The sequence below is a fragment of the Salmo trutta genome, chromosome 32 (assembly GCF_901001165.1).
Source record: "Salmo trutta chromosome 32, fSalTru1.1, whole genome shotgun sequence".
Classification (NCBI taxonomy): Eukaryota; Metazoa; Chordata; class Actinopteri; order Salmoniformes; family Salmonidae; genus Salmo; species Salmo trutta.
This window is the reverse complement of record NC_042988.1, coordinates 1,722,276-1,742,838: the sequence shown is the minus strand read 5'-3', so window position 1 is coordinate 1,742,838 and position 20,563 is coordinate 1,722,276. Positions and strand designations below refer to the sequence as shown.

General features: G+C 43.4%; 1 protein-coding gene across 4 annotated transcripts in view; it reads right to left on the bottom strand.

The window, feature by feature from the left end:
• Positions 1–20,440, bottom strand: part of cramp1 (cramped chromatin regulator homolog 1) — a 49,643-nt gene extending 29,203 nt beyond the window's left edge. Inside the window, exons 1-6 of one of the 4 annotated variants that reach the window (XM_029727012.1) lie at positions 20,354–20,440; positions 17,072–17,442; positions 14,072–14,277; positions 2,061–2,214; positions 1,516–1,599; positions 1,144–1,192 (exon numbers count right to left, since the gene is read on the bottom strand). In XM_029727012.1, coding sequence (XP_029582872.1) covers positions 1,144–1,192; positions 1,516–1,599; positions 2,061–2,214; positions 14,072–14,277; positions 17,072–17,441 — 863 coding nt within the window. In that variant the 5' untranslated portion in view covers position 17,442; positions 20,354–20,440. Of the gene's footprint in view, positions 1–1,143; positions 1,193–1,515; positions 1,600–2,060; positions 2,215–14,071; positions 14,278–17,071; positions 17,443–17,814; positions 18,126–19,150; positions 19,285–20,353 lie in introns of those variants that run through there. The other 3 variants (XM_029727010.1, XM_029727009.1, XM_029727008.1) reach the window with 3 other exon arrangements.
• Positions 20,441–20,563: the final 123 nt, after the last annotated feature.

Below are 20,563 nucleotides of genomic sequence, written 5' to 3'. Positions count from 1 at the left end.
TTCATTTCTTTACCATAAGAAGCCTCCATCATTTTAGAGAATTTGACAGTAAGGAAGTCAGTTAATTTAAAGAAATAAACGAGGCCCTAATCTATAGATTTCACATGACTGGGCATGGGCGCAACCATTGGTGGGCATGGGATGGCATAGGCCCACCCACTTGGGAGCCAGGCCCAGCCAATCAGAATTCGTATTTTTTTCTTTTCACAAAAGGCCTTTATTACAGACAGAAATACTCCTCAATTTCATCAGCTGTCCTGTTGGCAGGTCTCAGACGATCACGCAAGTGAAGAAGCCGCATGTAGAGGTTCTGGGCTGTCCTGATTACATGTAGTCTGCAGTTGTGAGGCCGGTTGGACATACTGCCAAATTCAATAAAAATAAGTTGGAGGTGGCTTATGGTAGAGAAATGAACATTCATTTCTCTGCCAACAGCTCTAATGAACATTCCTGCAGTTAGCATGCCAATTGCAAGCTCCCTCAACTTCCGACAGTGAGTCACGTTGCCGTGGTTTGCTATATAAAGCAGGCAGACAGGCATCAAGTTACTGTTTGAACATTAGAATGGGCAAAGCGAGTGACATAAGCGATTGAGCGTGGTATGATCGTCTGTGCCAGGCACGCCGGATCCACTATCTCAGAAACGTCAGCCCTCAATGGCTTTTCATGAACGACAGTTTCCAGGGTTTCCTGAGAATGGTGCAACAAAAAACATTGACAGTGCCAGTCCCGATTCACGATTATTGTTGCGTCATGCTGATGGCACAGTAAGGATTGGGCGTAAGCAGCACGAGTCCATGGACCCATCCTTCCTGGTGTCAACAATACAGACTGGTGGCGGCAATGTACCGCCGTCCAATTTGTCGCAACTGCGTGATGACATCGCGTGGAAACGGACCAACATCCCTGTGGAAAATGTCCGACTTGTAGAACCCATGCCCCGAAGAATTCAGGCTATTCTAGAGGCAAAGGGGGTACCGACCAGGTACTAGATGGGTGTACATAATAAACGGGTGTATATAATGGTTTATTTCAAATGTATAAACAAATCAACTACTTATAACCCTAAAGTCTTGGAGAAAAGAGGTGGTATATTTCAAAAAGCTGTGGTTACATTGATATCATTTTTGGTCTCAGTCTTACCCCTGTTGGATGAGCTCGTTAAGCTTGGCCACGTTCTTATCGTCCATCACTATGAACAACAACAGAGTTAGAAAAGCTAGAGTGCATACCTCCTTGCTCTTGGTTTGTGAAGACAACACAAACATTAACATATCTGCAATGTCCTCCAACAGGAGGTAGAAAAGCTATCTATCTTTGGATACAAGATTAACACAGACATAGTAACATTAATAACATAACATCCTTCATGACCTTCGCCACACTTAACTGTCCCTCATGACCCCAGCGCAACACTTAAATCAGCCCCAGAAACAGCCAGACTGAGGCCAGTGTCACAAACACACCATCCAAGACACAGACAGATACAGCCCCCCGACCCCCTGCTTGACTTACATCCTCCAACCTTCTTCCTGAGTTCAGCGTAGCAGATGAGACCATACAGCTCCTGAGAAGACTTCTTCAGCACACGGGAGTACACTGTGGGACAGGAGGAACTGGGCATGTTATGGGATAAAAGTGAATAGAAAACAACTGCAGCACACCAGTGATCTTGGGTGCTCCACAACCAATTTAAAGACAAGTCTCACACTGATGGTAAGATCAAAAGACAGTTTCTCTCTTGCACATTTAATGAGTCGCTTGCAGGTGTGTGTGTGTGTGTGTGTGTCAAACATAACAGGATTCAAAAGAAGAAATGAACGCAGATTGCAACCAAACTGATTTTTATGAAGACCAGTTGGCATTCGCAAGTGAAACTTTGCATACAGGTCGCAGGCAAAGTTTCACACTGATTTTGAAGGTCAATGTTTTAGTCAACAAACCGAAACACGGGCATAAAAAAAAAGCAAACGAGACTAAACAAGCAAGAGGTGAGTAGAGATTTCTATGAGAAATAACGAAAGAGAGCGAAACAGAGAGACCGAGACAAGCTAGCTTACCATTGGCGAAGTCGATGTGCTTGGAGATCTTGTGCCAGGTGCGGTAGTAGAAGTGTCGGACTTGCTCTTTGTTCTTCACCATGCTGGCTGGCTTCCCCTTCTTCTTATGCTTCAAAGCTATGTTCGTCTGGATCGCCTCAAAGTCTTTCCCATGCTACAGAGAGCGAGAGAGAGAGAAACCATTAGAGATATGGAAGTTGTGTTGGAGTAGGGGGCACTCTTCCCTCTGGTCTACGGGAGAACCCAGGATGTAGAGTGCAGTCTCGGTGGTCATTAAAAACCCTATGGCACTTACTGTAAGAGCAGGGGTGTTAACCCTGGTGTCCTGACTAAATTCCCAACCTGGCCCCTTTCAAAATCATGGCCACCTAATCATCCACTTAATTTCCAATTGGCATGCAACACTCCTAACCTTTCCACCATAATAACTGATTTGTGGTGAGTGTTCTGGCACAAAATGGTTGCAGTGCTACATGAGTGGTGGAAGAGGTGTTTTCCCCCCTTACAATGTAAAGCACTGAGCACCCACTGTAGGTGGAAAGTTGCTTTATAAATGCAATCGATTATTATTAGTGGGGCTTGCGAAGAAAAGAGTCTCCACTTTAAATTTCCAACAAACTTCGACTTAAGACTTGCGACAGCAGCCACACTAGATATTGTAAGAATTATTTTGGACTTATTAGTTATATTTTTTTTTTTACAAAGCTACTCCTCTTACACTGTTTAAGCTAGAAAGGCTGTTCAAACTTTAAAATGTGTAGACTGGTCGAATAGTTTTTGAGCATTAAAAAAAACTATTAAACTGCCATTCTTTTGTCCTCCATCCACGTACGGGAATTTCTCTGCATTCTGAAGGTTCCATTGTGATTGTCACTCCAAACATTGCTTACAGTGAATAGAATGCAATGTAACTCGACACAAAAATCAGCTACTTTGACCACTTTCCCAACAACTAAGACAAAAAGCTTCCTCTCCTCTGCTGTTCAAATCTTAAAATCAGAACAGAATTACCTGCTACCGATCAAACTTAACAGCTGTTTAAAGGGAAACTTCGGGATTTTGGCAATGAGGCCCTCATTCTACTTCTCCAGAGTCGGATGAACTTGTGGATACCATTTGTATGTCTCTGCGTGCAGTTTGACTTTAGCGTTTGCATTTAGCCTGCATGTCATGGAACTTCTGAAAGCACAGACACATCCTGCAAAGAGCACCGAACACTGAAAGGCGGTTTCTATACATCTCCCACTCTTTGCCCTGCATCCACTCCGGATGCACACCCTCACAACTGGCCTTCAAACGAGTTACAACTCTGTCCACACGCACTGGTACGACACTCTTGGCTCCCCTCTTCCCGCCACATCAAAGTGAATCCACAAACTGCATTTTGAATGCCTTCAGGGACCAGCACCTGCGAGATTAGCATAGAAAAATCCCCATAAAAATCTGTAGGTTTAAGGTAGAGGCATCGGATTCTTTTTGCATTGGATGTCTCAAATCCTCCGCATCCGTCGATGTCTCACTTCCGCATCTGCGGTGAAAGGTAAGAGCGGTGTTCATCAGACCATGAGACATCCCAAAAACTGGTCTTCTCACAAAATAGTCTGCAGCGTCCAAACGGTTATGACCCCTCTACGGAAAGACGATACTCCCAAACACATAAATGTCGGTTGTTTTGCTCTAGGAAGCCCACAGGCCTCACAAGAAACGAATGAAGGTCCACCGGTACAAATGAAAAAAATAATAATAATAATTAAATGAAGTACAGTACGAGTCAAAAGTTTGGACACACCTACTCATTCAAGGGTTTTTATTTGTACCATTTTCTACAATATAGAATAATAGTGAAGAAATCAAAACCATAAAATAACATGGAATCAGGTAATAACCAAAAAATAATAATATTCCAAATCAATTTTTTGTTAAAAGTCAATTTGTGGAATTTATTTCCTTCTTAATGTGTTTGAGTCAATCAGTTGTGGTTGTGACATGGTAGGTGTGGTACATAGAACATAGCCCTATTTAGTAAAAGACCAAGGCCATATTATGGCAAGAACAGCTCAAATAAGCAAAGAGAAACGAAAGTCCATCATTGCTTTGAAAGTTCCTTCAAGTGCAGTCGCAAAAACCATCAAGTTCCATGATGAAACTGGCACTCATGAGGACTGCCACAGGAAAGGAAGACCCAGAGGTACCTCTGCTGTAGATAAGTTCAATAGAGTTAACTGGACCTCAGATTGCAGCCCAAATAAATGCTTCACAGAGTTCAAGTAACAGGCATCTCAACATCAATAGTTCAGAGGAGACTGAGTGAATCAGGACTTCATGGTCGAACTGCTGTAAAGAAACCACTATGTAATAACACCACCAATAAGAAGTGACTCGGGCCAAGAAACATGAGCAATGGACATTAGATTGATGGAAATATGGAGTGCTGCATCAGATGACCTGGCCTCCACAATAAGGCTCGGGCGATATGGCAAATACATGTAATTTTTATTTTTTAATTTTATTTTTTTAAATAATACATAGTGATAATTTTTCATTCGATAACGATAATTCTCATGATATTAATCAAATAATGTTTACAAGGGTAATTTCTGCTTCAGAATAAGAATGCCTGAACAAACCAAAGGCTTCAATGTTTCTTATTTTATTTCACATTTATTTAACCAGGTAGGCCAGTTGATAACAAGTTCTCATTTACAACTGCAACCTGGCCAAGATAAAGCATAGCAGTGCGCCAAAAACAACAGTTAAACAAACAAATGTACAGTTTTAATAACACAATAGAAAAATAGAAAGACCTACGTAGAGTGTGTGCAAATGTAGAAGAGCAGGGAGTTAGGCAATAAATTGGCCACAGAGGTGAAAATAATTACAATTTAGCATTAACACTGGAGTGATAGATGTGCAAGTAGAGATACAGGGGTGCAAAAAGAGCAAGAGTGCAAGTAATAATATGGGGATGAGGTAGTTGGGTGTGCTATTTACAGATTGTACCTGTACACAGCCAGTGACCGGTAAGCTGCTCTGACAGCTGATGCTTAAAGTAAGTGAGGGAGATATGACTCTCCAACTTCAGTGATTTTTGCAAATAGTTCCTGTCATTGGCAGCAGAGAACTGGAAGAAAAGGCAGCCAAGGGAAGTGTTGGCTTTGGGGATGACCAGTGCAATATACCTGCTGGAGCGTGTGCTACGGGTGGGTGTTTCTATGGTGACCAGTGAGCTGAAAAGTCTTTGCTAGGTAAAGCCCCGCCTTATAGATGACCTGGAGCCAGTGGATTTGGCGACGAATATGAAGTGAGGGCCAGCAAACGAGAGCATACAGGTCGCAGTGGTGGGTAGTATATCGGGCTTTGGTGGCAAAACAGATGGAACTGTGATCGACTGCATCCAATTTGCTGAATAGAGTGTTGGAGACTATTTTGTAAATGACATCGCCGAAGTCGAGGCTCGGTAGGATAGTCAGTTTTACGAGGGTATGTTTAGCAGGGTGAGTGAAGGAGGCTTTGTTGCGAAATAGGAAGCCGATTCTAGATTTAATTTTGGTTTGGAGAAGCTTGATGTGAGTCTGGAAGGAGAGTTTACAGTCTAGCCAGACACCCAGGTATTTGTAGTTGTCCACATACACTGCTCAAAAAAATAAAGAGAACACTAAAATAACACATCCTAGATCTGAATGAAATAAATAATCTTATTAAATACTTTTTTCTTTACATAGTTGTATGTGCTGACAACAAAAATCACACAAAAATAATCAATGGAAATCCAATTTATCAACCCATGGAGGTCTGGATTTGGAGTCACACTCAAAATTAAAGTGGAAAACCACACTACAGGCTGATCCAACTTTGATGTAATGTCCTTAAAACAAGTCAAAATGAGGCTCAGTAGTGTGTGTGGCCTCCACGTGCCTGTGTGGCCTCCACGTGCCTGTATGACCTCCCTACAACGCCTGGGCATGCTCCTGATGAGGTGGCGGATGGTCTCCTGTGGGATCTCCTCCCAGACCTGGACTAAAGCATCCGCCAACTCCTGGACCGTCTGTGGTGCAACGTGGCGTTGTTGGATGGAGCGAGACATGATGTCCCAGATGTGCTCAATTGGAGTCAGGTCTGGGGAACGGGCGGGCCAGTCCATAGCATCAATGCCTTCCTCTTGCAGGAACTGCTGACACACTCCAGCCACATGAGGTCTAGCATTGTCTTGCATTAGGAGGAACCCAGGGCCAACCGAACCAGCATATGGTCTCACAAGGGGTCTGAGGATCTCATCTCGGTACCCAATGGCAGTCAGGCTACCTCTGGCGAGCACATGGAGGGCTGTGCGGCCCCCCAAAGAAATGCCACCCCACACCATGACTGACCCACCGCCAAACCGGTCATGCTGGAGGATGTTGCAGGCAGCAGAACGTTCTCCACGGCGTCTCCAGACTCTGTCACGTCTGTCACATGTGCTCAGTGTGAACCTGCTTTCATCTGTGAAGAGCACAGGGCGCCAGTGACGAATTTGCCAATCTTGGTGTTCTCTGGCAAATGCCAAACGTCCTGCACGGTGTTGGGCTGTAAGCACAACCCCCCCCTGTGGACGTCGGGCCCTCATGGAGTCTGTTTCTGACCGTTTGAGCAGACACATGCACATTTGTGGCCTGCTGGAGGTCATTTTGCAGGGCTCTGACAGTGCTCCTCCTGCTTCTCCTTGCACAAAGGCGGAGGTAGCGGTCCTGCTGCTGGGTTGTTGCCCTCCTACACGTCTCCTGATGTACTGGCCTGTCTCCTGGTAGCGCCTCAATGCTCTGGACACTACGCTGACAGACACAGCAAACCTTCTTGCCACAGCTCGCATTGATGTGCCATCCTGGATGAGCTGCACTACCTGAACCACTTGTGTGGGTTGTAGACTCCGTCTCATGCTACCACTAGAGTGAAAGCACCGCCAGCATTCAAAAGTGACCAAAACATCAGCAAGGAAGCATAGGAACTGGTCTGTGGTCACCATCTGCAGAACCACTCCTTTATTGGGGGTGTCTTGCTAATTGCCTATAATTTCCACCTGTTGTCTATTCCATTTGCACAACAGCATGTGACATTTATTGTCAATCAGTGTTGCTTCCTAAGTGGACAGTTTGATTTCACAGAAGTGTGATTGACTTGGAGTTACATTGTGTTGTTTAAGTGTTCCCTTTATTTTTTTGAGCAGTGTATTTTAAGTCAGAACCGTCCAGAGTAGTGATGCTAGTCGGGCGGGAGAGTGCGGGCAGCAAATCGGTTGAAGAGCATGCACTTCGTTTTACTAGCATTTAAAAGCAGTTGGAGGCCACGGAAAGAGTGTTGTATGGCGTTGAAGATCGTTTGGAGGTTTGTTAACCTGTTAGGGCTAGGGGGCAGTATTTACACCGCCGGATAAAAAAAACGTACCCGATTTAATCTGGTTACCACTCCTACCCAGTAACTAGAATATGCATATACTTATTAGATATGGATAGAAAACAACATAAAGTTTCTAAAACTGTTTGAATGGTGTCTGAGTATAACAGAACTCATATGGCAGGCAAAAACCTTTGAGATTCCATTTACAGGAAGTGGCCTGTCCGACCATTTATTGGCTTTCTTTGACATCTCTTTCCAAAATTAAGGATCTCTGCGGTAACGTGACACTTCCCACGGCTTCCATAGGCTCTCAGAGCCCGGGAAAAAACAGAATGTCGTCATTGCAGCCCCAGGCTGAAGCACATTATCGCCTTTGTCAAGTGGCCGATCAGTAGACAAAGGGCTTAGGCTCGTGCACTGGCCGCCCCCGCCTTTCTGTTTTTCCCTCTATTTACCGAAACGCAGATTCCCGGTCGGAATATTATCGCTTTTGTACGAGAAATTGCAGAAAAATTGATTTTAAACAGCGGTTGACATGCTTCGAAGTACGGTAATGGAATATTTAGAATTTTTTTGTCACGAAACGCGCCATGCTCGTAACCCTGATTTACCATTTCGGATAGTGTCTAGAACACACGAACAAAACGCCGCTGTTTGGATATAACGATGGATTATTTGGGACCAAACCAACATTTGTTATTGAAGTAGAAGTCCTGGGAGTGCATTCTGACGAAGAACAGGAAAGGTAATAACATTTTTGTTTTAGTAAATCTGATTTTGGTGAAGGCTAAACTTCCTGGGTGTCTAAATAGCTAGCCCGTGATGGCTGGGCTATGTACTTAGAATATTGCAAAATGTGCTTTCACCAAAAAGCTATTTTAAAATCGGACATAGAGTGCATAGAGGAGTTCTGTATCTATAATTCTTAAAATAATTGTTATGCTTTTTGTGAACGTTTATCGTGAGTAATTTAGTAAATTGTCAGTAAATTCCCCGGAAGTTTGCGGGGGGTATGCTAGTTCTGAACGTCACATGCTAATGTAAAAAGCTGTTTTTTGATATAAATATGAACTTGATTGAACAAAACATGCATGTATTGTATAACAATGTCCTAGGTGTGTCATCTGATGAAGATCATCAAAGGTTAGTGCTGCATTTAGCTGCCTTCTGGGTTTATGTGACATTATATGCTAGCTTGAAAAATGGGTGCCTGATTATTTCTGGCTGGGTACTCTGCTGACATAATCTAATGTTTTGCTTTCGTTGTAAAGCCTTTTTGAAATCGGACAGGGTGGTTAGATTAACGAGAGTCTTGTCTTTAAATAGCTGTAAAGTAGTCATATGTTTGAGAAATTGAAGTAATAGCATTTCTAAGCTATTTGAAAATCGCGCCACAGGATTCAACTGGCTGTTACGTAGGTGGGACGATTTGGTGCCACCTAGCCCAGAGAGGTTAACACACTGTCCAAAGAAGGGCCAGAAGTATAGAGAATGGTATTGTCTGCATAGAGGTGGATCAGAGAATCACCAGCAGCAAGAACGACATCATTGATATATACAGAGAAAAGAGTCGGCCCGAGAATTACACCCTGTGGCACCCCCATAGAGACCGCCCGAGGTCCGGACAACAGGCCGTCCGATTTCACACACTGAACTATCTGAGAAGTAGTTAGTGAACCAGAAGAGGCAGTCATTTGAGAAGCCAAGGTTATTGAGTCTGTCGATGAGAATGCGGTGATCAACAAAGTCGAAAGCCTTGGCCAGGTTGATGAAGACGGCTGCACAGTACTGTCTCTTATCGATGGCAATTATGATATTGTTTAGGACATTGAGCGTGGCCAAGGTGCACCCATGACCAGCTCGAAATCCAGATTACATAGTGGAGAAGGAACGGTGGGATTCGAAATGGTCGGTGATCTGTTTATTAACTTGGCTTTCAAAGATTTTAAACAGGCAGGGCAGGATGGATATACAGTTCAAGTCGGAAGTTTACATACACTTAGGTTGGAGTAATTAAAACTAATTTTTCAACCAACCCATAAATTCCTTGTTAACAAATTACAGTTTTGACGAGTTGGTTAGGACATCTACTTTTTGATTCACACAAGTCATTTTTCCAACAATTGTTTACAGAAAGATTACTTCACTTATAATTCACAGCATCACAATTCCAGAAATGGGAAATTCCAGAAAATGTCATGGCTTTAGAAACTTCTGATAACTTAAATGATGTCAATTAGCCTAATTGGAGGTGTACCTGTGGGTGTATTTCAAGGCCTACCTTCAAACTCAGTGCGTCTTTGCTTGACATCATGGGAAAAATCAAAAGAAATCAGCCAAGACCTCAGAAAAAAATAAATAATTGTAGACCTCCACAAGTCTGCTTCATCATTGGAAGCAATTTCCAAACGCCTGAAGGTACCACGTTCATCTGTACAAACAATAGTACGCAAATATAAACACCATGGGACCACGCAGCCGTCATACCGCTCAGGAAACAGACACGTTCTGTCTCCTAGAGATGAACGTACTTAGTGCGAAAAATGCAAATCAATCCCAGAACAGCAAAGGACCTTGAAGACGCTGGAGAAAACAGGTACAAAAGTATCTATATCCACAGTAAAACGAGTCCTATATCGACATAACCTGAAAGGCCGTTCAGCAAGGAAGAAGCCATGCTCCAAAACCGCCATAAAAAAAGCCAGACTACGGTTTGCAACTGCACATGGGGACAAAGACATCAGTCAGGAAGTTAAAGCTTGGTCGCAAATGGGTCTTCCAAATGGACAATGACCCCAAACATAGTTCCAAAGTTGTGGCAAAATGGCTTAAGGACAACAAAGTCAAGGTATTGGAGTGGCCATCACAAAGCCCTGACCTCAATCCTATAGAACATTTGTGGGCAGAACTGAAAAAGTGTGCGCGAGCAAGGAGGCCTACAAACCTGACTCAGTTACACCAGCTCTGTCAGGAGGAATGGGCCAAAATTCACCCAACTTATTGTGGGAAGCTTGTGGAAGGCTACCCAAAACGTTTACCCAAATTAAACAATTGAAAGGAAATGCTACCAAATACTAATTGAGTGCGTGTAAACTTCTGACCCGCTGGGAATGTGAAGAAAGAAGTAAAAACTGAAATAAAATCCCTGTACCATTATTCTGACATTTCACATTCTTAAAATAAAGTAGTGATCCTAACTGACCTAAAAACAGGGAATTTTTAGGAATTGAGGAATTGAGAAAAACTTAGTTTAAATGTATTTGGCTAAGGTGAAAGTAAACTTGCGACTTCAACTGTAGGTCTATAACAGTTTGGGTCTAAGGTGTCTCCCCCTTTGAAGAGGGGGATGACCGCGGCAGCTTTCCAATCTTTAGGGATCTCAGACAATACGAAAGAGTCTGAACAGGTTAGTACTAGGGGTTGCGGCTGATAATTTTATAAAGATAGTGTCCAGATTGTCTAGCCCAGCTGATTTGTAGGGATCCAGATTTTACAGCTCTTTCAGAACATCAGCTGTTTGGATTTGGGTGAAGGAGAAGCGGGGGGGGGGGGGGGGGGAATTATCGTATATTTTAAAATAGGTAGTGACAATGTTTTCTATCCTCAGTGCAGTGGGCAGCTGGGAGGAGGTGCTCTTATTCTCCATGGACTTTAGTGTCCCAAAACCTTTTGGAATTTGTGCTACAGGAAGCAAAATTCTGTTTGAAAAAGCTAGCTTTTGCTTTCCTAACTGACTGAGTATATTGGTTCCTTACTTCTCTGAAGACTTGCATATCGCAGGGGCTATTCGATGCTAATGCAGAACGCCACAGGATGTTTTTGTGCTGGTCAAGGGAAGTCAGGTCTGGAGTGAACCAAGGGCTATATCTGTTCTTAGTTCTACATTTTTTTTAACGGGGCATGCTTATTTAAGATGGAGAGGAAAGCACTTTTGAAGAGCAACCAAGCATTCTCTACTGACGGGATGAGGTCAATATCCTTCCAGGATAACCGGGCCAGGTCGGTAAGAAAGGCCTGCTCGCTGAAGTGTTTTAGGGAGCGTTTGACAGTAATGAGGGGTGGTCGTTTGACCGTGGACCCATTACGCACCCAGGCAATGAGGCAGTGATCGCTGAGATCCTGGTTGAAGACAGCAGAGGTGTATTTAGAGGGCAAGGGGGTCAGGATGATATGAGGTTGCCCATGGTTACGGATTTAGGGTTGTACCTGGTAGGTTCCTTGATAATTTGTGTGAGATTGAAGGCATCTAGCTTAGATTATAGTACGGCCGAGGTGTTAAGCATGTCCCAGTTTAGGTCACCGAACAGTACGAACTCTGAAGATGGATAGGGGGCGATCAATTCACATATGATGTCCAGGGCAGAGCTGGGGGCTGAAGGGGGTCAAAAACGGAAAGGTGGATTTTTAAAAGTAGAAGCTCGAATTGTTTGGGCACAGACGTGGATAGTATGACAGAAGTCTGCAGGCTCTCTCTGCAGTAGATTGCAACTCCGCCCCCTTTAGCAGTTCTATCTTGTCGGAAAATGTTATAGTTAGAAATATCAGGATTTTTGGTGGTCTTCCTAAGCTAGGATTCAGACACGGCTAGGACATCCGGGTTGGCGGAGTCTGCTAAAGCAGTGAATAAAACAAACTTAGGGAGGAGGCTTCTAATGTTAACATGCATGAAACCAATGCTTTTACGGTTACAGAAGTAAACAAATGAGAGCGCCTGGGGACACAAAGGGCTGGGTTAACCTCTACATCACCAGAGGAACAGAGGACGAGTAGGATAAGAGTATGGCTAAAGGCTAAAAGAACTGGTCGTCTAGTGCGTTCGGAACAGAGAGTAAAGGGGGCAGGTATCTGGGCACAGAAGGATAGATTCAAGGCATAATGTACAGACATGGGTATGGTAGGATGTGAGTACAGTGGAGGTAAGCCTAGGCATTGAGTGACGAGAGGTTGTGTCTCTAGAAGCACCATTAACGCCAGGTGCGGTCACCGCATGTGTGGGGGATGGAACAGGGCTAGCTAAGGCATATTGAGCAGGGCTGGAGGCTCTACAGTGAAATAAGACAAAGATTACTAACCAAAACAGTAATAGACAAGGGATATTGACATTAGGGAGAGGCATGTGTAGCCGAGTAATCATAGGGTGATTCAGACCGCTAGCAGGCCGGGGCTGGCAGATGGGCCTCAGGGGGACGTCGCAACCAGCAGTTTGGGCAGTAATTAAACAAACAAACAAAGGCCGAAATTAATTTGCCAGAATTGTACATAATTATGACATAACATTGAAGGTTGTGCAATGTAAAAAGAATATTTAGACTTATGGATGCCACCCGTTAGATAAAATATGGAACGGTTCCGTATTTCACTAAAATAATAAAATGTTTCGTTTTCGAAATGATAGTTTCCGGATTTGACCATATTAATGACCAAAGGCTCGTATTTCTGCGTGCTATTGTGTTAAAATTAAGTCTATGATTTGATATTTGATAGAGCAGTCTGACAGAACGATGGTAGGCAGCAGCAGGCTCGTAAGCATTCATTCAAACATTCATTCAAACGTGCATTTTGCCAGCAGCTCTTCGCAATTCTACAAGCATTGCGCTGTTTATGACTTCAAGCCTATCAACTCCCGAGATTAGGCTGGTGTAACCCATGTGAAATGGCTAGCTAGTTAGCGGGTGCGCGCTAATAGCGTTTCAAACGTCACTCGCTCTGAGACTTGGGAGTGGTTGTTCCCCTTGCTCTACATGGATAACACTGCTTTGAGGGTGGCTGTTGTCGATGTGTTCCTGGTTCGAGCCCAGGTAGGAGCGAGGAGAGGGACGGAAGCTATACTGTTAAACTGGCAATACTAAAGTGCCTATAAGAACATCCAATAGTCAAAAGGTATATGAAATACAAATCGTATAGGGAGAAATAGTCCTATAATAACTACAACCTAAAACTACTTACTTGGGAATATTTTTACTTTCTTCTCCAACACTTTGTTTTGCATTATTTAAACCAAATTGAACATGTTTCATTATTTATTTGAGGCTAAATTGATAGTATTTATGTATTAAGTTAAAATAAGTGTTCATTGAGTATTGTTGTAATTGTCATCATTACAAATAAATAAATGTAAAAAAATATATACATTTTTTTAACGGCCGATTAAATCGGTCTCGGCTTTTTTTGGGGGGGTCCTCCAATAATCGGTATCGGCGTTAATAAATAAAATCGGTCGACCTCTAGTCTGAGCACTGATGGAGGGATTGTGCTTTCCGGCATAACTCGGGCAGTTGTTGTTGCCATCCTGTACCTGTCTCGCAGGTGTGATGTTCGGATGTACTGATCCTGTGCAGGTGTTGTTACACGTGGTCTGCCACTGCGAGGACGATCAGCTGTCCGTCCTGTCTCCTTGTAGTGCTCTCTTAGGCGTCTCACAGTACAGACATTGCTATTTATTGCCCTAACCACATCTGCAGTCCTCATGCCTCCTTGCAGCATGCCTAAGGCACGTTCACGCAGATGAGCAGGGACCCTGGGCATCTTTCTTTTGGTGTTTTTCAGAGTCAGTAGAAAGGCCTCTGTAGTGTCCTCAGTTTTAATAACTGAATTTAAATGCTGAGTTTATTTATATTTCGTACTACTCAAAGTTCACTTACCTCGTAGAGCCCTTCGAAGAAGCTGTTCTTGTCCTCTGCACTCCAGGACTCCCACTGTCGCCGGGGTCTCTTTTGGCTGCCCACCAGCTCCTCCTTGACCCCGGGCCCTTGGCCTCTAGGGGCCGCCTTACCCGAGGGCCCCATTGAGCCTGACGTGGAGCCGGACTGACCAGCCGACACTTGGTGAGAGGGACCATTCTCTGACCCTGTGTGAAAAAGGGAAAGAAGGTGAGGAAAAGTACAATTAACAAAAATACAAATGTAACCAATCACATGTGCCGAATACAACAGATGTAGACCTTACCGTGAAATGCTGACTTATAAGCCCTTAACCAACAATGCAGTTAAGAAAAATAAGAGCTAAGAAAAGATTTACTAAATTAAAAAAAATTTAAAATAACATGCAGTTCATAAGGAAATCAGTCAATTTAAATAAATTCCTTAGGCCCTAAAAAAAAAAAATATTAAAAAAAAAAAATATTAAATCGATGGATTTCACATGACTGGGAATAAAGATGTGTGTGTCTGTTAGTCACAAATACCTTCAAAAAAGGTAGGGGGGTGGATAAGAAAACCAGTCAGTATCTGGTGTGACCACTATTGCCTCATGCAGTGTGACATCTCCTTCGCATAGAGTTGATCAGGCTGTTGATTGTGGCCTGTGGAATGTTGTCCCATGTCTGGTGGGTGACATGTCTGGTGAGAATGTAGGCCATGGAAGAACTGGGCCATTTTCAGCTTCCAGGAATTGTGTACAGATCCTTGCGTCATGGGGCCTTGCATTATCAAGCTGAAACATTAGGTGATGTCAGCGGGTGAAAGGCACTACAACGGGCCTCAAGATCTCGCCACGGTATCTCTGTATTCAAATTGCCATCAATAAAATGCAATTGTGTTCGTTGTCTGTAGCTTACGCCTGCCCATATCATAACCCCACCATGGGGCACTCTGTTCACAGCGTTGACATCAGCAAACCGCTCACCCACATGACGCCATCCACACTGTCTGCCATCTGCCAGGTAGTTCAAACAGGGATTTATCCATGAAGAGCACACTTCTCCAGCATGCCAGTGGCCATCGAAATGGGAGCATTTGCCCCCTGAAGTCAGTTACGACGCCGAACTTCGGTCAAGTCTAGACCCTGGTGAGAACAACGAGCATGCAAGACAAGCTTCCCTGAGATGGTTTGTGACAGTTTATGCGTGCTCAGTCCCCTCCTGTACTCTCTGTTCACTCATGACTGCATGGCCAGGCACAACTCCAACACCATCATCAAGTTTGCAGATGACACAACAGTGGTAGGCATGATCACCGACAACGATCAGACAGCCTATAGGGAGGTCAGAGACCTGGCCGTGTGGAGCAAGGACAACAACCTCTCCCTCAACGTGATCAAGACAAGGAGATGATTTTGGACAACAGGAAAAGGAGGACCAAGCACACCCCCATTCTCATCGACGGGGCTGTAGTGGAACAGGTTGAGCGCTTCAAGTTCCTTGGTGTCCACATCAACAAACTATCATGGTCCAAACACACCAATACAGTCATGAAGACGGCACAACAAAGCCTATTACCCTCAGGAGACTGAAAAGATTTGGCATGGGTCCTCAGATCCTCAAAAGGTTCTACAGCTGCACCACCAAGAGCATCCTGACTGGTTGCATTACCGCCTGGTATGGAAACTGCTGGGCCTCCGACAGCAAGGCACTACAGAGGGTAGTGCATACGGCCCAGTACATCACTGGGGCCAAGCATCCTGCAATCTAGGACCTCTATACCAGGCCGTGTGCAGTGTCAGAGGAAGGCCCTAAAAACTGCTAAAGACTCCAGCCACGTTAGTCATAGATTGTTCTCTCTACTACCGCATGGCAAGTGGTACCCGAGTGCCAAGTATAAGTCCTGAAGGCTTCTTAACAGCTTCTACCCCCAAACCATAAGACTACTGAACAGCTAATCAAAGGGCTACCCAGACCCCTCTTTTACACTGCTGCTACTCTGTTTATTATCTATGCATAGTCACTAACACTACCAACATGTACATGTTACCTCAATTACCTGATGCCCCAGCACATTGACTCTGTACCGGTACCCCATGTATATAGCCTCGCTTGTTATTTTATTGCTGCTGTTTAATTATTTGTGACTTAAGTATTACATTTTTTTTTTTTTTAAATGCATATTAAAAATTCTTAAAGCATTGTTGGTTAAGGGCTAGTACGTAAGCATTTCACTCTAAGGTCTACACCTGTTGTATTCGGCGCATGTGACATAAAATTTGATATAGAGACCAATAGCTTTATAAAAAAAATATATATAAAAAAAAAAAGTTAGAATGCCCGTTTTAGCACAAACAGTCAGACTGAGGCCAGTGTGTCACATACAACATCATCGTCCTCCAAAAACACACCACCGAGACCCTCCCCTCCTGTGGCTCAAGTGCTGGCAAAGTGAGGCAGCAGGAAAACAAGTCTGTTCCATTTGCCAGGCCTGCAACAAGGAGTGGAGCGAAGTTCCAAAAACAACAGTCAAGGCTGGCTTGGAGCAACACTGGCCTTCACCTCACAATGTGCAGGTCAGGAAGGACACAGACCTCAACAGAGTGAGCACAGCTTCTAAAAAATATGTTGAGTCATAATTAGTATTGAGTTGAGTACTATTCCAACATCGCAAAATGAGCATTTAATAAAATATTTATTAAAATGCTGACTACTCAGAGTTATCCTATATCAGCTCCCTCTCATAAGCAATAATATGGGATGGCCTCGCAACTTGAATGCAGTTAATGGTGGTTTCCAGGCTCCTGCCTAGAAACAATTAAAGTCTCCGTTTTGTATAGATAGTGCCAGCATTAACGCAATATCCTGCATTCAAAACACTGACCATCATCAATGGATTAGCAAAAGTAGCTAAATCCACTACCAACGGGGAGTAGAGGGATGGGGTACTCCTGTAACACAGACACACAGGTGACCCCCAGGCACAAACACTTTCACGGCATACCTTTCGATTTTGCCCCGCTGTGACCATTGATAGTTGGGGCGATGGAATCCTTCCGGATTCGTTTGCTCGGGGGTCGAACGCTGGATCTCAAAAAATGATGCTGGTCGTGACTCGGTGGGGTGGGTGTTGTCGAAGACGGGGGCTGTTGGCTCGAGCAAGGTCCAGATGGGTTCGATACGGAGGTGGTAATAACCGGTGCTGAACTGGAGCAGCCCGTAGTTGAAGGATTAAGAATTTCCACTTCGTCTCTCTTTGTACTACGCTCCTCGCTCCCCTGATCTCCGCTCTCCTCCTCGTCACAACCTTCAAGCTTTCTGCCCGAATTATTCGGGCTATCGACACCGATGCCGTCTCTCAGCCCAACTGTCATCCTGGCAAAACACAATCAACACACATGTTTGAAATTTAAAAGACATCACAACGTAAATCAACTTAAAAAAGACGACGTTCTCTTTCTCTCAACATGGCCGCCGCTGTTTGTTTCAAATCCCCTCTCACCGTCCCATCGAAACACGAAAATTGGGTCTATGTTTTCATTTACATTTTGAAAGCCAAAATATTAATATACATTGCTCGTGTGTTTTTGTTAGTTATCTTAAACTTCTAACAGTTTACATGGTTTTATTTTTATCCGAAATTCAAATACGAGCGCCCCTGAGTTTAGCGCCCGCTGAAACGACAACGTAAAACCTTTCGATACATTCGACCTCTATTTAAAGTGCTTCTTTATCAGACAAGGTTACCCATTTTCATGCTCTTCGACAGCAGATGATGTCTTCTTTCTTCTCACCATCGACCCGACGGTTTTGGTATGCAACAGTATATAAAATTGGGCATATTCAAAGCACGAACAGGGTCTAGCCGCGACTGTCTTCACCTAGCTCAAGCTTCGACTGAATTGAACTCTCTGCGCAGCTCAACTGTTCACTGAGTACCACAATATTACTCAATAATTTATTGCCTTAAACAAGGTGAATATTATCGGTATAGGCTGAAATATTTGACAAAAAATGTAACTATATAACATACTTTAAACCCTCAAAGTAATCTGAATAATAAGCTAGCTGGTTTTAGTTTTTACTACAGCCACAAAAGAGCAGAGAACGCTCGCAGTCTCAACTTTGCTTACCACTACGTCATCATCGCCAGAATTGTTTTCATCATTAAGATGTTCGACGACATTATGTTAACTGCATCAAAAAGTTGTTTCTGATATTAACTCACCTTCAGAAAGCAACAACGGTTACCTTATACATCATATTAAATAAAGTACACTTGGAGAAACTAACCACAAGCATTCGAATCAATAGAATATTAGGAGTCTTCAACTACAAGAATGTCATACCATACATATATAGATCAAACACTGCATTTAACGTCTCTATAATTTGCAAGTAACATATCACTTCTAACATAATGACACGCACGGATACAGGTGTTTCATCCTTTTATGATTCACCCATCTCCAAATATTTTGAGGGCAGAAACATTACTACTGTGCCTACAACTTCAAAACAACTGGCACGTCTCACACACAATAATAAGCACCCTTAATTTTTGAAATACATTCACATGAAGGGAAACAAGACACAAACAATAATGTCGTATTACTGTGTCAGATGTATGTGTTCTCTAATCATGATTGTCCAAACTAGTGTGAGCAAACTCTTATCAAACAAAAAAAATTCCTGCAGAAGTATAGCAGTAGCTAATTGATTGATCGACTGTTTGATTGATTGCTTTATTCTGTGGTTGCTATCCTCACCTCCTGAGATGATAAATCAGTAGACAGAATCAGCTGTTATCTTTCCTCTTGTAACCCGTGTCATTCCGATAGGTACATTTTAGGAGGAGCGGGTTACACACTCCAAAAAGCAGCTGCACGGGTGCTAGCTACTTGCTAACGTTAGATAGCTAAGTTTTTTTGGCCACTTTTGCTAGCGATGTGCGGCCAAAACCCAGTCAACTAACGTTACTTGCTAGCAAACAAATAGTCTCAAGCACAAATTCACACGACATTATGCACAGTATTGAATTCAGTTGTAGTGAGATATAGAATTTAAGCAATTCATAAATTACCTTTTCTTGACTTTAGTGTTCACGTCTTCATGAGAAAACGTTGCAAGCTAAACTAACTTCGATTGACAGTCCCTCTCTTGGACAAGCACGCCCACTCAACTCAAAAACAAACCTCCTGATTGGTCAGTTGAGGGAGAAAGACATATGATTGACATCCAAGAACTCAAATTGTTGATGAGAAGGATGACGCAAATGAACCAATTGGATATCACAATCTACATACGTTGTTGAGTGAGCAGGGAGTTATTTTACATTCGCCCGGGTTAAACCGGGCCAAAACCTGTGACGTCATCGGGCGAAAGCAGGGAGGAGTGCCCTTCTCAAATCGAACAGTAATCTGCGCCACTCGGTCATTTTGACAACAAGGTCCATCGTCAAAATCCTAAAATAAACGTTTGAATTTTCTCGCTAGTTTTCATTGGGAAGGCAGATTAAACGTTTTTATCAAAAGCAATCACTTTCGCATTGGAACGCCCAGAATCCGTGGTTGCCATGGAGCCGCGAGGTTGCCTTGGCAGGAAGCTCTAAATATTGTACATATTTTAATCGTTTTAGGTGTTTTTTGACGGAATCTTTTTAAATCAACTTTTATTTTGCTAGCTATGTTTTCATTGATTGATCCACAACAGTGCAAGACTGTCAAGTCAGTTATTTTACCAACTGTCCTGGCTTCTGACTTGTTTCCCCCCTGGGTCTGACCATCGTTTCCCCCCTGCTCAACCGTTCATCTGGGCCTCAGTCAGAAGAGACGTGGACCCAGTGGGTGAGGATGGTGAGAATGGATTGGACACAGTGACCTGTTGGACTTCCACCTGCCTCTGCTCTGTGGATGACCGTGGAAGATCTTCCAGACAAAAATGTCAATGGGCTCACTGAAATAGTAGAAAGAGGAGGAAGGGAAGCGCTACTAAGGTACTCAATAGTAAATGTTGGTAGACAGAAGGTGCTCTTTGGTAAAAGGGGTGAATTGGTCATCAAAAAGAAAGGAGGACCAAGGCACTCTTCATATAATTAATTAAAATGCCTTTATTTGTATGGCATGTTCAACAGAAACAAGGTTTAAAAAATCCGACGCGTTTCGGCTGCATGGCCTTCGTCAGGGAGTACAAAAAAAATACAAAATAAAAATGGGAAACATATGTTTACATTGCCAAAGCAAGTGAAAGACACAAAATAAACAAAAGTTAGATGAGCACTACATACCTGGAACCGTTTCAACTTGTAATGTTGGTTCGTTTTCCAGTTATGGAAATTCCGCTCAAAGACCGGGCCATTACAGGCGAGTAAAACCGCGTGCACCCAATTTGACAGACAGGCGGAAAGCCAAATCACAATGGAAAGAGGGCGTTATATCCTTAGTAATTTAACCAATGAAATTAGTCATACCTTTCGACTGATAACGTTTTTGACCAT